The sequence below is a fragment of the Perna viridis genome, chromosome 1 (assembly GCF_037379345.1).
Source record: "Perna viridis isolate PV_CMFRI_1.1 ecotype Kerala chromosome 1, ASM3737934v1, whole genome shotgun sequence".
Taxonomy (NCBI): Eukaryota; Metazoa; Mollusca; class Bivalvia; order Mytilida; family Mytilidae; genus Perna; species Perna viridis.
Genome location: NC_142445.1, coordinates 60,299,055 through 60,318,405, shown reverse-complemented (window position 1 = coordinate 60,318,405; position 19,351 = coordinate 60,299,055). Strand labels below are relative to the sequence as shown.

Below are 19,351 nucleotides of genomic sequence, written 5' to 3'. Positions count from 1 at the left end.
TATGAGTATTTTTTTTTAATTTGGTAAACGCAGATCGAAAACATGTCATCTATATAATAATTACACGTGACTAGTAGAGCGGTTCAAAACTACTATGCTACATGTCATTTGCATTTCAAGTACGTGGGCCGAGATAATCCCCGAGCTCCCCAGCCTTATACCTCCCATTTGCGAATCAATATGTCGCTAAAAATAATCTAATTTGTATTTTTTGCCATTTTTTAGGCAGACATCCTATTTTTATTCATCAATCTTCTTCCTACTTCTTTCATAGTCAGAATTTTTCAAAAAATGCTTAAAAAGGGATTTTCGGTTTTTCAATTAGTCATAATTTTTGACTCAACAAGTTATTGTGCGACGAAAACGCTTAAATTGTAGTATCAATCGATAGATACTTTAATTTCCTATATCATGAAACCCATAAAGGTGAACTTGCATGCACGAATTGTCCAAAACAAAGTTAAAATATTTCCCCTACCCCTAGAATCAAATACGTCTGTGTCTCATTATCAAATTGCTTGTTCACAGCATACCGACAATAAAACTCATATTTAGGCATTCATAATTAAGATAATGATGTATCTAATATATCTGGTAAATTAAGGCATTTAGTCTTTCATTTTGGGTTTACAATTTTTTTTAATCGTAAAAATGGTGATTTGGAGAATTTCACATCTTCTAATTTTAAATATTTCGTAGTTCAAACACGCTTTTATATAATACAGTACATTTATGAAGTATCTAAGCTTTCAAATGTCTCCAACTTTTTTCTAGTCCATTTAGGTGAAAAATTGCCACTCTTTCCCCTAAAAAAAATACCTAAACATGAACCTAATTGCTGATTTTTAAACACTGTGTAAAGAAATGTTGGGCACTATTGTTTTACAATGTTTCTAACATATCTGCTCATTTCAGGCGCTTATTTTATGTTCAGTTTTAAGGTAACAATAATGATCTTATCTTAAAAAAGGGAAAGTTTCAAATTTTAGATTTTCTACCATTATTGGCAATTTCATTACATCATTTGAAGAAGCGTATTTTTGACTTACAAAGTATATTTTCTGATTGAACTCGAAATAATTTCCATAATTCTTTACATTATGAAGCCTGCATTTACTTTTGTTTTGACTTATATGTAGTGCCATAACTTTTAGTCAGTGTTTCATGTAGATCATGGACTTCTTGTAAATAATGATATAAAACGTTCCAACGAGCAGACAGTATTTGAAAAAAACTTTATACTTGAATTAATTGAACAAAAATCTTTAACACCAAAAAGCATTTGTGACAAACAAATTTTAAAAATCTTGTAATTGATAGAGTAGTTCGAATTTTGTGTAGCCTTTTTAGAAGTGGATCAATAAATAAAATTGCTAATGTCATAAAAACTAACTGTTTTGTCTGCAAGTATTTTATCCAAACTTCATATGTAGAAGCTATGGTTTTGTAAAAAATGTATTTTTTTTTATCTTTATCCAAACCTACACATTTGATATCTGTTGTATAGTACATCTGTACTAAGTACGTGTAATAGTCGTAAATAAATATAACATATCATATACTTAGCACTTTTCTTTTTTTCAACATTCCAACTATATCAAACTATCTGTGTAGGAGTTATTCAGTAAGATTCTTCAACTAATCATTTTCACAGTTTTTATTCTCATCTTATAAACAAGTTGGAAAATAAGTGTTAATAGAAAATTATTGATATTTGAATGTCTGCTTCATTGCAAATTTTCCGTCAAATTAGATACCCGTTTAAGAGTTTTGACACTTGCAATATCATTTTAGAGTTATTTGATTTCGGTATTATAATTGTTACATGTTGCAGTATGATAATGTTTTTATTACCTGTACCAGTGTGATAATGTTTTTATTACACGTACCAATGTGATAATGTTGTTTTATTTCATGAATTGGTATGATTATGTTTTTTATTACATTTACCGATATAATAATGTTTTTTTATTACATTTACCAGTGTAATAATGTTTTTTATTTCATGTATTAGTGAATTGTTTTTTATTACATGTATCAGTGTGATTATTTTTTTTAATTTTATGTATTAATGTGAATTTGACTGTTTTAATTACATGTATCAGCGTGATTATTTTTTTTAATGTTATGTATTAATGTGAATTTGACTGTTTTAATTACATGTATCAGTGTGATTATGTTTTTTATTACATATATCAATGTGATAATGTTTTTTATTACATATATCAATGTGATGTTTTTTATTACATATATCAATGTGATAATGTTTCATTGAATAACCTTGTTGTGGACTTAAGCATGTAACTTGAAAATCATAAGTTTCAGTTGTTAAAATGATCCTTATGAAAATTGAGCTCCAAGTTGTACGACAACTACTTATTTGAGGAATTGACTTTTAAATGCCAAAAAATATATTCTAACTTATTCATTTGTAGCTTGAAACCCTTGATAGATAAGAAATTCAAACAATGTAATGATTCTTATGACAAAAGAGTGATTGTATCCAATTTAAATAGAGCTGTTGCCTTTGAATTGCCAACAAAGATGTTTTAACCGGCGAGCGAACCAATCCTCTTGTTTGAGGTAGTTCAGTCTTAATATCTCTAGTCAAGGAGTTCTAGTGTATAGATTTTCTTAGTTTTTCTCAAAGTTGATCTTGAATTAACATACTTTAGAATTGTAATGTAATAACTTAGGTCATCGGACTTTACTTTATGAAAATTGAACCTTAATAAAGGCAACTGTTTACTATAATTAATATAGATTATACTGAGAATCTTCACTATTTGGCATATTATTTATTATATAAATCATATTAAAACATTTACGGATTTTCGCTGCTTTGTTAAGAAAATGACAAGGATTTCAAAGAGATGTGGGAAATCTTTTAAGATCTAGTTTCATGCTAGAACAATATGAATAGAAACAAATAATGGGTCAGTGTGCTCGTTTGTGAGGCATAAGCATTTTAACTTTTGTTGGGAAAAGGATTTCTCTGGATTTTCAAAGATTTTGTTTTTAAAAGTTTCGTCTATACAAAACACAGAAGAAATAACAAGAATTTCGTAGAAACTTCCCAAATGGCATTTTATGGTGTGTTTTATAAAATTATGAAAGAAAAATAGGGGTCACTGGGCAAAAAATATTTGTGCTATGAAATGGATGAGTTAAAAAATGAGGAGTTAAAAACTGACAAAAAACACTGAACATAAGCAGCGGACATCCTTAACTGACATTTTTCGATAGTAAAGGAAATCTATTGACCAAACTATACGACAAAGTCGATGACTTTTCATTCCGTATTGTCAACTGTCCTTTCATCTGTGGCAACAGCATTTCAGCAATTGTGTTTGAAGTTTTCATATCGCAACTCATACGTTATTTCAGAGTTTGCCGTAACTACGCTAGACTTATTGCAATCAGGCTTCTGGAACAGGGTTATGTTGCTACAAGATTGAAGTCATCACTACAGAAGTTTTATGGTTGTCATCATAAACTCGTGGATTATTACGATGTATCCATCTGCACCATGAAAATCTGATTTGTTCAACGTGTCATAGTTTTCCATTCCTCTTTCGTCTACCCTGGACTTGACTAGCAACGCGGTGGGTGTTTCTAGAAAAGCAGAGGACGCTTACCCTACCGGTGCACCTGGCCCTTGCTCTCAGGTTTTTATAGGAGTCAGAGTTTCTCATTTACTTTTGTTACTTTGTATGTATTATTTTGATTGTTTTATGTTCTTTGTTGTTTTTTTCTGTTATCCATGTCTGGCCATGGCTTTTGTCCCTGAATTACATTCTTTTGATTTCCGCTGTGATCTTGGTTCCCTTGATTCTTGAGTATTGAGGATTCAATATTTCACAAACGGGAAGAATCTGTCCGGATTTGGACCCATCCGATTCTAAACTTATAGTAAAACTTCTTGATTTTTTCACTATTAATTTTTTTTTCTTAGCTCCTCGCTTCGCGCCACTTATTGAACGGTTAGTGTTCTTTACTTCTAGTGAAATCTAAATATTGTTTTTAGCGCCACCCGATGGATAGGACTACATGTACATCTACTATTTTACAATTTTTTTCAAGAAGAAAATTAATTGCCCTTTCTGCATCCGAGGTTATTTTTTAGTGTAACAGTAATGGCAGAGTAATTCCCTTTGTTATTGTTTTCAATTTTACCAGAAAAAAAAACTTTTACGCCAAACATTCTTTTAAAATTATTTAAATACATTCTTTTTGTATAATTTTAAACACTACTTAAATAATTGAAAATAGATATGTCTGCATGATTTTGCACGATGACCGATCGAAAAGAATGCTCCGTGTAAAATGTATGATCTACCTTAACGTGTGTAGCTATCCGTAGGGCCTAAGATATAGTTGTATAAATTACGCTACCGTGTTTGCATGGTGTATCCGTTGTTTTCAAGGTTGAGATGCTTGAGCTGTTTTTGTTCATTTTTCTAGTCCGTAGAAAGTTGACACAAACCCATGTGTTGTTAGTGCCAAGTAGTTAATAATTTTTCTAATCTTTTTGCACCATTTATAGAGTGGTCGAACCACAATGATGGAAATATAATTAGGTGACACTAATCAATAGCTCTGATAATCAGAAATCAATTCTCTAAACACCGACACAGGACTCTATTATTACATTCCAATTATTGAAGCTCTCTAGTAATGAAGATAAATTTGATATTTATTTGGTGTGGAAAAAACGTGTGTTTACCAGAAAATTGCCAGATTTGTAGATCGTATTAATAGGAAGGGTTCGAACCTTAGATTTTATGATGTTATGTAATTAAATTCTTCATGATATCTTGTATGGGATTCTGGACTATTTAGTTTATTTCATGGTAAATTTTAAGCTCAGGTTCAACTTGTGAAAAATTTGAAGAACTTACTCAGTTACTGTAAAAAATGCGTTAACTTTCAACTGACGACACTAAAAATGGAATTATTCAAAGAAATATGATGTACACATTGTTTTTACTCCTCATTTGGACCTAAGAAGATTCTTTACAAAAATTGGATTCCTTCACCTTGAAATGAATATATTTAAATGACAAATGATGGGACCAAAGGCTACAAAATTTTGTAACACATAGGTCCTGCTATAGATTAAAGAGCATCGGACACCCGAGCCCTTACCTTCAACAGATAACAATTAATGTTTCACTGGAAACTCTAATCTAAACAGAACGAAGTCTTAAGTAATTTGCAGCATACATTCAAGATTGATGTTTCATAATACCACTGTTGAGTTTTGCAAAGCCAGTGCCAATAACTGTGATTTCTTGTAAATACTAAAGGATCGCACATAAACTCTTTTTGGCTTCAAGAGTATATATTTAACAGCTTCATACACTGAATACTGACTTTTCTTCAACTTGGGTAGTTGAATTAGGGTCTTTAGACTTCTGTAACTTATTTACGGTGATTAGAGGTATCCTATTATCCACAATTTATAATGTGTGACGCTGTTTCTCAGTTTGTTTTAAATGGTTTTTTTTATCTATCAAAGCATGGCCACAACCTCATTACGTTTGTCATTTTGCAATTTTATAATTCTTTCCTTACAGTGTCAATTTAATTCAAAACTTTCTCCACTAGACGCAAAAAAGAGGCAATAGCTGTTGATTTTAAAAATGAGACCTAACTTTTCCTGTCAAGAAATCGGACCGGTAAAAATTATGATAGATCCATCAACTTCGTGAAATCTAAGTTTCTCTTTGTATAAAATACTGACTTGTTCCGAATAAGCTCCGGCCAGATTCCGACAAAGTCACAACAAATTTTAATCAGTCAATATTCGAGAACTTAATGTTCACTATAGATTTTTTTTCAAAATGATGCTTAAATTTTCTGAAAATTAAAGAACGTGCTAATACGACCAGGGTAAAATATGTCTTCAAATATCAAAGCTGTTTAGATAAAGTACTGGGATGTATAAAAGTTTAAACGGTTTGTGTTTTTTTTGCGACTGCAATTGTCCATGCAGAGCTTCAAAATTATTCTACCATAATAGCTTAGGTAGGTTTGAAGGATTTATTGTTCTTGTCTGAAGCATTGCTTGCTATCGGAACCTTTAAAGTGTTTGGAAAGCTAATATTTTGTTGATTTGAAAAACAGCAGTAAATTATTTTGGTAAGAGCCGTTTTCAGTTAGAAAACTCTTTGCTTTTTTGGGGGGTGGGGACACAAAATTCGATGTTTGTCACAGATTGATGGGCAGGCTGTCCGACTCAGTTCTGTTACAACCTGAATTAAACCTAGTAGACTGATATTAATGTTTGACAACCAATTTGTGTTTGGTGCCAGTAAAGTTGGAAGTCTGAAAAACATTACAGGTTCTTTTGATTGTCCATGTGTAAAAGCAGATCTCGTCAGGTACTGTAAAAGTTCTGTGATTTCAAGAAAAAAAAGGTTCCTATTAATCAAAAGAAGCTAGTAAATACTGTTAATTTTAAGAAAATATATTCATTAGTGATAATGAATAGTTCGGGGTCTAGGGTTTTAAGGGGGTCTGCATAAGACATTCATTTTGTATACAAATATCTCGCATGCCATATGCATGTTAGTATACAGGTACATAACAGTTATACATGCACACGAATTTTAGAATGGGGAGTTTTTGTGCATTGGCTTCATTTGTAGCTTTTAAAAATCTATTCGAGGTAATTTCAGTAAATAGATATAGAATAAGGAATTGTTAACATTAAAACTCAAAAAATTGTTCAAATGATTTGTATATGAAACATGCATGGAAATGACTCGACCTGACAAACAAAACCGTCTACACATTTTTAAACATTAAGATGCTACACAAGGAATGCGACCTTAATCTACTAATCTGCTCAATTATTCTAAACATATGGCGTACTAAATAATTATGCTTTTCTCACCTCCACTGATCCACAACAGAACATTACAGCTTTCCGCACTTCTTTCGGCAGACAGCAAACCCACGGCAAAAGCATTGATACTCCCTTTCTTATTCCGAAAAGGCATGCCTCCTATGAGTTCCCTTTCAGGGACACATTTATAAAACAGAGAGATAAATATCTGAACATTCCAATGAATAGTCTACCATTCTTAACCTCCCTGGCAGACGACACTTTGCGTTGCTAAACTGTCAATACGAATATTGACCCAAATGTTAGAGAAAGCACAAAAGATTTAATTATTCAGTAAATTATTTTCGTTTCATCGATGTGCTCAATTCAAACACGGAACAATCTTCCTTTTGAAATAACTGCTTTAAATATAATTTGATGAACTGACGAGTGTCGGATTCCCGCCTTCAGAAATCTTACGTTGATAGCTCACGTTCAGTGAAACATCAAATATTTATAAGGATTGTAATGGAGTAACGTGCACAGCGTTTGGTCCGTAACAAGAGAGATGGTCTCTGTATATTATGAAGCCATATTAACATGCGTTGTAAATATCCCTTCCTAATTATTAATATTACAATCCAGGATCAATGAGAATTCTCGGACACAACTTACTTACTGCTATTGATTAAACGTTGTCATGGATACGAAAATGCATTGTCAACTCCATATTTATTGTATACTTACTGTGTATGCAAATATTTGTAAATGTTTGATGTTGAACCGGTCCCGAGTCCTCGTGTTTTCACGTAAAATGTGAAACTGATTTTAATTGTTTATGACATAAACTCATACCGTAAATAATGTAAAAATCAATTAATTTTATTGTGTTTCACACAGATACTCCCAGGATTATTCTGCTACTTAGAACATAAACCTGGACTTAAGACTAAAGTTAAAGGAAGGTACTTGAACGTACGGAGACTTCAAATCTTATCAAATCTCTTAAAGGAAATCAATATTTTGAAGTTTTCCAGCAACATGTCATGCGAGTGTGAAACAAAATACCAATCTCATCTTTAGTTGTTCTCGAGAATCGGCGGAATACTACAGTGCTATTATAGCCTTCAGACACCAATCTAATATAAAACCGTCTTTAGAGGGTAGACATGCATGTTTCAATAACGAATAGTAAAGGAATAGGTTGGAAAATCTTCAAAAAGTAACATTGTAGTATGTAGGATTTTTTATCACGATTATATATAATTTTTTAGAAAAATCGTGAGCATCAAAGAAGATTTTTACAATATGTGTCAATGAAACAAATTTTAATATAGATAAGAATATAAATTTCCTATGTCATTTCATTCATCACGATTTGTTTCCTAATTTCCATGTATTGTTTGTTACTTATATCCTTGCAAGTTTCTTTGGGAAAGCATGAAAATAAGCGGCTATGGAATTCATCTAATGAACTATATTTTTTTCTGATACAGCAATTCTTACTGTAGGTGTCTGAAGACAGGCTATTACCGATATAGACACAGAATGTATCAGAAGATTTAGCAACACATTATAAACGATGCCATCTCATCTCTCAGACATTCTTGGAATCTACTAGTCTGTGTTTTTCTTTTTTACTAACCTTGACAATTTATGAATCTTTGAAATGAAATATTTGCGTAACGACATACACGCCAATGTCGGCTTCTCTTTAATAAAAATGACCGTATATGTTACCTGTCAACCGAGTGGGTTTTTTTTTCAAGATGAATGCTGTGTATAGATTAACATAACTTTTGATTAACATTAATGACAGGTAAGCAGTTGATTAAACTATTGAATAGAAATATAAATAAGAAACGCTCGTCTTAAAATTAAGTAGTATTATTATTTCCCGGTGAGTTTATATACGAGTTTCACATGCACTGTCTCTTCACCTTTCACATATCTCGTTATAAATTGATTTATTTATACCTTAATTGTAATTTTGTATAATTTTCTCATTTTCTTGATGCATATAGTATTTTTATCATGAAGAATCAATCATGTGAAATTAAAACTAGAATCTATGGGGTCTAAAATAAAGACAGTCAGAATTCTGAACGAGAAGTTGGTCAATTTACATTAGGTTTAAAATTGAAAAACAAGTCTAAAAAGAAATTTAAACGAAGAACACATTCTTTATTTTAAAAAATTGACCAACAACAGCCCCATGAAATGATAAATGGTTGCTCCCTAAAATACTTTGTTTATCATTTAATTCAAACACAATGACATATTCAGTTTTTGAGCAAGGTATGGCAAGAATATATTCCATGCAGAATACATATCTAAAATCTAATACAAGTACCAAAGACTTTAATTACGCTTTCATTTTTGAAAAAAAAAAAATCCTCCTCGAAACGATGTATCATTTGTACATGTAGCATAGGATTGGTGTAACAAGATCGATATATTAAAATATGAAACCAAAAACTTCACTGAACGAGCTCAACTTTCAATTTGCTAAAGTTTTAACCTACATTTTCTTTTTATTACATCGTCATCACTGAAAATATGAACTACTAATGATATTTCCTACTTTATGCAAATAATACTTACAGCTCAGTCAAGCCTATTTCCAGGAAAACGCCAGAGCAATTATAAAACTTTAGAATTTCTGTCTCTGTGTTGTGTTTTGCTAGGTGACTAGATTTACCCAGGGAATTTCTATAGCATGGTTAGAAACTAAACGCGACGTTCTTTCAGTGATAACATCATATTTCAATACGATATCGTATGATATATTTCATGTTTCTTTAATGATAGCATGCGAAATACTATGAAGTCTTTTATTCATACAAAGCCGGTATTGATATTTTCTGCTCAATTTATCCGTCTTCGTCTGTTTATTGAGCGAAAGAGGTTGACAATAAAAATTGGCTCCGTAAACTTAGTAAGTTGCCGCCATTAATTCGTTTGATTGTCCAGAAAATAAAGCTAGGAGAAAAACTAATCATCATAGTTGGTCCGAAGTACATTAATGAGATATACGTACATAATATTTATTGTTTGAGTTGAAATGTACTTAGGTTGCATGGTTTATGATTTAGGCAATGATATATAGTGACACTTACGGAAGTTAAAGGAAGGAACCAGATGAAAAGGGACAGATGTGGTGAAACGACGCACCCGCGTGGAACCTTAATCAGAGTGTTAAGAAATACATTTGTGAAATGGGCATGAAATTACTGAATGAAGTCACAAAAAAATGTAATCTGTATTTAAGTCGATATGTGAATTTTTTTAACAAACCTGAAACAGCCTCGTTTCGTTATTTTAAGGCCCAAAATTTCATTTGACAGTTCACGTGACCAGTACCAATTATAGGGTTATAAAACCCAGAAACCAAGCAATTTCTTATGATAGCAATAAGCAAAATATGTTTTCATAAAGATCTCTCAAGTTTTTCTTGCTATACTTTATCGCCTTTTGTAACCTTTATAGCTTGTATTCATAAGTCCTTTTTTTTGTATCTTTTAACGACGCAATACAAAGAAGCTCTGTAGAAAATAGAATATACAAATGCCCTTGGGCACGAGATATGGATGAAGTCGGTGTATGATATGATTAGAACGTACTGTAATAGTTCAGGATTCGTTGACTCGAAGAAAATGTTCAAATCAGCTTTATATCAATTTTTAAGCATATCTATAGAGTCTTTTGGGTAATAGAAGCAATAACTAAATGCTTTGGAATTATCCAATTGGGATAATATTGCTTAAATAAAATTATGATTTGTCGATTTTTTTCTTTACCCTTTATCTGAAGCAACACAGCTTTGTATATTTCATGGCAAGCGTTTTCAATTAGCTTACATATAAAGACGACTTCCGTAAATCAAAATTAAAAATTATACCACTAAAATGATAAGTCAGATGACAACGAAACATTCAAAAACAGCAAAACATAGTGTAAAGCACAAATGCACACACGCGCGCAAAAACTAATATCAATATGATTTATCCGGAGTAACATTAACCAAGTGAGCCGATAGGGTAACAACCATGAAAATTCTCTTATTTATAGTAAAATTTCCAAACCTTGCTAGTACCTGCTTTTGGTGGAAATTTTTTTTTCAATACTATTTCTTTTGACTAATACCGAGTAATATGTTTTAACTACATGTACATTACGTCGTTCAACCCCGTATCGTTTCTGTTACATAAGATTCTGGTCTGATGCACAAAATACAATCGACATTGAGTCAAACATTGATTCATAAAGTTATGTAATTTTTCATGCAAGATGTGCTACATTCAAAGCCAATTTCCTCCTATTACAAATAAATTAGCGCTAATTTTAATGCGTTGGTTGAAGTCAATATTCAATTGTTATATCAATATGTTACGAGGGCTTTTCAAAGAATATTTTATATTGTACTTGTGTTAAAATAGCTCTTTCAATTTACTTCCATTAATATTGAATGGCTTAATTGTATGGTGCTTAGAAAAGGGAAGAAAACAGGAAGGCTGTCATTGCATTGTTATTTATAATTATAACACAATGCAGTTGGGATATGTTGATATACTCGGCTGTCCTGTCTACTGTAACAATTCTTAAACTGCCAGATTTCAGACCTACAGTGCCTAAGGATTGAAATAAAAGACAATGTTGGACAGAACTTTCTAGTGTTTTCATAAACTATTTTAAGGCCTATGTCCTGATAGAGACTATATAAAAGAATCCCAAAGCTTTCGAGAAGATATTTCTGTATAGTGAATAGTGAATACAATGTTGTCTTCGGTTCGTGGCAAGGTTCACTTAAATGATATTTGCATCATGGTTTACCAGTTATTTATTTTTTCCGTGAGCTCACAATTTTGTGTAAAGTGGCATATTCAGTGCCGACTTAATGTTTTCTAAAGGGTCGTCTTCTTAACTTAATTTAATTAAAATGAGCACTTGTATTTTGTCCACTCCGTTTCCTATGATACGCAGTTTCTACTTTTAATGAAAGTGCGCGGAACTGAATTGACAATTCAATAGTTTTGTTATAATTATACACTATGTGCGCTGAGAAAACATCATCAAGTTCGTATAAATTAACTTTTTGTATTCGCCCTCACGAATTTGTTGGAAAGATGTATATACCAATATAAGACCTCTGGTCTTGAGTTCGTTTCTGTTTTATTATGACACCTATTCTCGTTAACTTTTTTACTACTTTAATGTTCATCAAGCTGATTGTTTTATATAAAAATAAATGTTTCAGTAACATAGAAGTTATGTCCGGTATACCCGATAACTGTACAAGTTGCTGATTTTTCACGAGAGAATTGCATTAAAAGCTTGATTGACGATCTTGGTTTCATTCCTTAATCCTTACTTTTAATAGACATTTCTCCTTATCTCTGTTAGCGGTTGATCATATAAGTCAGAAACATGCACAAGTGTACGCAGATCATCCGTTTATCAATAACCCTACGCAGGCTGTTGCTTTGATATTAATCGTCGTGTCCATCTGTAATGGAACTTTGTAAAGCACAAGTCCTCAAGTCAAAGGAGATTTTTTTTATTATACAGGATATTACATATGCATATATTTAAACGCGTGTGAAGGAATAGAATGGGAGATAATCTGATTTAAGAGTTCACGTTTAAAATCAAAGAGGGTGCGGAGTTATGGTCAGCTCACAGATTTAGATTTTTCATTCGTGTCAATTTGGTCATATCTAAAGCTATTGTGTACTTTACGTTTTGAGTCTATTGTCAACGTTTGTAATATGATATTGGAACTAATGATATCTAACCGTCTCGACACGTTTTATAATCAACAGAGCTGTGCTTTGTACTACAGAGTGTAATAATATCATTTATGGACAAAGTTTATTCGTTTAATTAGTCTACACAGTATGATACTACGCTTCCTGGCAAAATTTAAGACCAACACAGTACAATTTATTTTTTTAAGTTCAGACAAAAATAATTTATTTTTTATCTGTTGTTTGCACTTGTGGCACTGGTGGTTGCTCACATGAAAGGTTGGCATGATGTTCTCGACTCTCTGTTCCCTGGCGTACTCTCATTAATGGGTTGTTTGGGTCACCTTTCTTTGTAGCATGGAACTTCCACGCGACACTAAAACACTCAATCTGCAAAAACATTCGAAGCATCAATAATGTGTAAATTACATATTGTGTATAGAATTCTGCGTGTAAGTAACTAAAAAAACTATACCGTATGAAAGCTTATTTGGGTCAAATAAAGCGAGAGAGAAAAAATATCCGTGAGTAGATCGTGGCCATAAAATAGTAAATCGATTTTAAAAAGAAATAATCTGAATATTGTCTAAAACGAGCGTACAGAAATGATCAAGTTTAAAGATCAATTAAAACAATATGCTTAGGTGAAATCTATGTGTTTGAACTCGAACTGGCAGACTTACTGGTATGAATGCTTCCTTTCTATTTTCAGCTTCTATTTTCTCAATTTCCTCAGATGTAAACAACGTCAGTCTGATCTGTTTGACTGCTTTCTTCCCCATTTCTATATAAGGTCTCTTCATTACAACCTAATTAAAACAATGTAATTGGTTTTAAAGTGTTGATAATACTCATTGACTTCCATCAAAAGGTGTAGTTGCAAACAGATCAGTTGTGCAAGTTTAATTCATAAATTATTCAAATTCACCCAGTAGGCAATAATAGTAATCTCTATCTAAATCAATAGATAATTAATTAACTTAAAAATTGTGCATGTACACTAAGGTTTCAACTCCATTTTCAGAATGTAAAATGATGACATGGCTCTAATTTGGTGTGCCCCGTGCAGGTCCGGGTGTTAAAAGAATAGGCCTGCAGCAGCGCTAAGCTTGTCGTATAAGGCAACTAAATAGTGCTCAGAAACCTAGCCGGGGGCTAGGCGCTTTGCCCACAGAGCAACTGGGATGTGTGTCCCAGGTGGTGGAATGGGGTACCCCTGGCGTGTTACATGCTGGGGTTGTCAGGCTATAATACGGAAAACCTGACCGCAAACCATAGTGGTGCACCGTGTTGGGAAAGATGCCACGTTCCTCGCTCGTTAAAGAACCCTGCTGTGGTATTCGATAGGAGTAGGAACCTTTGCGCTCCGCCACAGGAGGCTACATTGCCCGACCTTACCCATCCCCCCTTTTTCCAGTGGCAATCAAAATTTGTCGACCCTATTATCCTTGTGACCCATCCTTTCTTTTTTTTCATTTCATGTTCATTTTATCATCCATTTCATGTTCATTGTCTGAATATAGCTGAAATATTGCTGCTCGGACGTTAAACCCCAACAAACAAACAAACTAATTTGGTGTAAATGGAATATAGAGCAAAACTCCGTTTATCATGTTAGCTTACTGAGTTAACTTGAGCCCAATCTCGGACGAATTTCAGTATCTTAGTTTCGTCCATCTGTAGTCCGTCACTCTTTAATACCTCAACCATGGAGTCCTCCGACAGTTCAGCAAAACCTTTTGATTTGAAAACATCCTAAAATATATAATTGCGTACAAAATGAAGAATATTTGTTGAAATTTGTACCTTCTATGAAACATATAAAAGTATGGAATATCATTGTGAAGGTTTATCAAAGTTTACAAGTCGTGAACAAAATCAGCGGAACTATTTAACAATAACAAATTCATTGGTGTATCTATTAAAAAACGTAAGTACTATACTATACGTACTTTTTGTTTATTTTCAGAATATGGGCAATTTTGGAAAGAAGCATTCCAAGGGAATTTGGAAACGATTAATGGAATAAGGGAAGCGGGGTGTCGGTCAAGAAAGCAATGCACCTCAATGCCATCCATGGCAGTGAAATAATGTTTGTTCTCGTAGGTAGTGTGACTTTTCTCAAGTGTCATTTATATATACATACGGTTAAGCTTGATTCTACCTTGATTTTAAGACACTCCAGCTACCAGTGTAATGGTTGTTAGTTTCCTTACCTCTGTATGGTTGTCTATGTAAGCTATTGATGCTCTCCTCAGTTCTTGTTGAGTATATACTATAGATGCTTGAAGACATTCACAAACATTGTGGACCGCTAAATTCTCTATAAGGTAGTCGCCTGCCAACTGACAAAAGTAATGAAAATGTTAATGACGACTAATATGAGGCAGGTGTAAACTGTAAGAGGAGGAAGTTGAATATATTTATTTTTTTAAATGATATGCCCTTTACAGTTTTACAACAACTAGCTAGAATTTATTTTTCTTCATAATTGAACAAAACTTTAAGACACGAGTACAACCATCTAATGCTGTTAAAGATACGAAACTAAAAATATCCTTGCTTTATATTACACTTGAATTTAAAAGTTAACTTCCTTTCAGACTGAAATCAGACTCTCGGTTGATCACCATTATGAGGACTTCGTCCTCTGTAATCATTTTAAAAGGTGTTTGATTTCAGTTAATATTGAAAGTTCTGTATAATCAGACTTTAAATTTGTTTCACCTTCATGTGTATGCGCGAGAACGTAGCATTATAGCTGTTTTAGGTTTCAGCAAGCCAATTTTGTGGGCACACGAACTGGGGCGAGATATTATATGCGATAATCTCCGAAAAGTTGCGTGTCCGTCCGTCTGTCCTTCCCCTACGGTTTCCAGGTGATTAGTTGTTTTTACTCACAAAAATGTTTGCAAAGTGGCAAGGTTTCAGTTGTCATAATTACATATTTTCCTGACAGAAACTAAAAAACTAACTTTTCTAAGTTCTTCTAAACCATATTCTAGTCCAGCGCCCAACGCATCTATAGCCTGAAAATAGAATGAAGCTTAGATAGTCTACTATCACTATATATTGACTTGTTGTATTTGTTATTCAGACAAGGATGTCATAAAAAAAATCATAGTTGGACTGAAACTCTCCATCTAAAAAATACAAACTTCGATTAGTCAATTTCACATAAACTTTACACAAGACGAAGAAAATATTGTAACATTTTTGTATTTACAAAATGTTTGTTAAGTCAATTTGAATAGAAAAAGGACGGATGGTGAACGCAACAAATGCACCAGCGTATAACCTAAATCCAACGGAAACGATCACCAAAAAGTCTTTAATCAGTGTAAACACAGCTTTAAGTAATCTCTGAAGGGCCCAATAATATCCACGGTACCAGAACGATAAAAATTCTTCAAAATCTGCACTGGGGTTAAGTTGGTTCTTGAAAATTCATAAAGTACTTGCAAATGCCGATAAAGTGATAATCAATTTAACAAAAAAAAGGGGAAAGAAAAAAGCTAATACCAAAAATTAAAGAGTAGTGTACGCATTTTGTCGTTGTAACCCAAAACACATATTTCCTTACGATTTTCGGTGTAAGTGTAACACAGTTAGTGTAGACGAACTCCATCATTGCAAGAAATATGTCTGGTGTCATATCGGCTAGAACGAATGGGATATCTTTGTCCACTTGTCCGGCTCTCTGTGCTTGGTCTTGAAACATTGCCCGGAAAACGGCGCAACGGTTAGCTAAGATACATCTGTGTCCGTATATTGGTTTTCTATTTGGTCCTATCAGGAATTTTATATCACTGCAATTTGTACAATATTTTATAGGTATTCATGTCAAGTCAATTTTATTGCACAAGATATACATGCACAATACGGTTACCATACCTTTTAAATTGCCCATACACTGCTGAAATTTCTTTTAAGATTTGCCCTTGTTGAATGATTTGTGTATAGAAAATGAATTTTTGTATAGGAAATGAATTATTGCAGTCTCATATTTCTTGAAGCGGAATTCTAAAACATTTGTATTATAAATATTTTGTCAAAGATGTTTTAGATTCTTTACCTTTTAAATTAGAATATACAGTGCATATCTCTATCATTTTGTAGAAATTATTAAAATCAGATTGAAAGCTCTGTTAACATACATTACCTGTATATAAATATGAAGATAACTCGAATTGTTATTCAAGACAGGGTACATACATGTAATGTTTTGAATGTCAATATAATAATGGAGGTCACAAAATTTTTTTGATACCCATAAATTCGGTGACTCTTGTCAACAGACAAAATTTATCATAAAAAGGTCAGATGAACTTTTAATTTAACCAACCTTTGTTCCTTAAGGTTCACCAATCTCTTCATCTGCATTGCGAATTCAGCAATATTCCCTTTCATAGTTTTTTCGTTCGCCATTTTTTTTTCTGTTTACTATATTTTTTCTGTGTCGTTCAAACTTGATCTATAAAAATTAACTACTAAAACATATCGTTACCTACTTAATCAGGATTAATTCTGTTTATTATACTGTATAAATCTCTTAGGATTATAGAATTTAATTTAGAATAGGTAACAACCTGTAATTGGGCGTTAATTTTACCAGTTTGATTTACATGAAGTACTTCGAAAAAGGTTGGACTTATAAACAAAATGTCTGACACTCCAAAATGTGACTTCAAAAATAATTTGTTTTTCTGAAAGATGTTAAATAAATCTCCGTGACAACGATGCTATGATGGGATATAGTAATCACCATCGTCCTTTAGCTCTTTTGATTTTTTATTTATCAATATCTTGAATTGGTTCGTACATGAAATTACTCTTAAGCAATCCTAGTTTTTCTTCGAAAATTGAATCGTGTTTACGCAAGTAATTTAGAAATCATTGATGTACATTTATTTGAAAGTTATTGTTGCCTTCATATTCCGTTGTTTTTTTTTGTTTTTTTTTAGGTAATTTCAAATATTTGCTCCCTTGTTTGATTTTTTTTCTACCTGTCTGCATTTACTTATTTATTTTTTCGCTTTGCTTTTCTCACAATGCTTACTTGTTTTATCGATGATTATTTTGACAACACTATGGTCAGATTTCAATAAAATTTTGTAGTTAGATATAGACCAAAGGAGAAGTATATATGACACTTTAAGTATGCAATAATATTTCCAAATTTTTGTCACATAATTTGTGTTTATATCAGATAAGTGGGATTATTATATTTTGAAGCACGAGAATAATCCAAATTAAAAAAAAATCTATTGTGTAATTAAAACTATATGAGAACAGTACTCCCAGGTTCAATCACAACTAAGAAACCGATATTTTTCGTCAGAAAGCAGGTGGCGGTTGCAATCGCTCTGTGACTTTTGATAAGCATATTCATTTAGTGTATAACATAGTAACTTCATTATACCATTGTATCAATTACTTATACCAGTATCATCTATCATGGATCATTTTCAATTACTAGTATAATTACTTATTTTATCAGCAAATTATAAGAATGTATTAATAGGATAATTAATTGGAAGGAGTGTATAACCAAAATATATTCACGAGTGCCGAATAACGCCTAGATTTAACGAGTGAACAATTTTTTGGTTATTCGCGATAACCTCTTGATTATCCTATTTATTATATAGATACCCTCCATTATTCTCAGTTATTTTCAACACAATTTTAAAATTTGTGAACGGTAGAGCCTATGTTTACCTACAGAGCTTATGTTTATTGTTTGATATATCGACTTCAAATAAAGTTGACTTGACTTTTTTTTGGCGGATTGATATTCGTGTTGTGACGTTTTGGCGGGAGAAAGCGCGAGAGTGAAATCACCGAATTTATTTCACAATGTGAATTATCGAGAAAAAAATTACACTGGGAGCAATCGGTAAATCACTGCTATCTATATAATAAATACATTTTATTACAAAAAGAAATCTGAAACATTGCTCTGTAAATTAGGTTAAATGAAATTCTGAATCATTTAAAGATTGTTTTCCGATCGTAATCGATGTGCTGTAATGTTGAAGTTTATCTGTCTCCTGAAAATTTAACTCGGTGTTCCATGTGACTTCCAACCACTTTAGAATGCATTAAGTAAGATTCTTTATAAAATTAGAACTTCTTGATACCAACAAAAAGGAGGATTCATAACTCTAGAAAAGCAGAGGACGCTTACCCTACCGGTGCACCTGGTCCATGCTCCCAGTTTTTAGTGGAGTCCGAGTTGCTCATTTACTTTTGTTACTTTGTATGTATGATTTTAGTTACTTTATGTTCTTTGTTGTGTATGTCTGTTTTCCATGTCTGGTCTTTGTCCCAGGATTACATTCTTATGATTACCGCTATAACCTTGGTTCCCTTGATTACTCTTATATGGTAATACCAAACCTTTTAAGCTTAACAAGACAAAGGTAAAGCTTTTTATAAAAATCCATGTCCAATATTTCATTTGACAAAGAAAAAAAATCCACAAGTAATATCCAGAGATACTGATGACAATACAGCCAATTCCACTTAATTTCTGTTCATCGCATAAAAACTTAAAGAACAAAAACATTTCCCATTTTATCCATGTAAAAATATCCTCTTATTTGCATAACATGAAGCCAAAAATATGAAATTCTCTCTTAGTAGCATAAATAATTTTTTTTAATTTACTCAAAAATGTACCAAAATGTGTAAAACAACAATACATCATCAGTGAAATACCTCACTTTTGTAAAAGAAATTCGTTTTCACAATATTTTCTCTTTCTTTT

The 19,351-nt window shown here is 32.3% G+C and overlaps 1 protein-coding gene across 1 annotated transcript; it reads right to left on the bottom strand.

Annotated features, from left to right (window-relative positions):
• Positions 1-12,416: 12,416 nt before the first annotated feature.
• On the bottom strand, positions 12,417-17,007 carry LOC148629656 (BTB/POZ domain-containing protein 19-like). The gene is made up of 7 exons (XM_088564773.1): positions 16,925-17,007; positions 16,163-16,388; positions 15,555-15,608; positions 14,796-14,924; positions 14,203-14,334; positions 13,263-13,388; positions 12,417-12,969 (listed from the first exon to the last, which is right to left on the bottom strand). The coding sequence occupies exons 1-7, from the start codon at positions 17,005-17,007 to the stop codon at positions 12,805-12,807; spliced, it is 915 nt and encodes a 304-aa protein (XP_088420899.1). The 3' UTR covers positions 12,417-12,804.
• Positions 17,008-19,351: the final 2,344 nt, after the last annotated feature.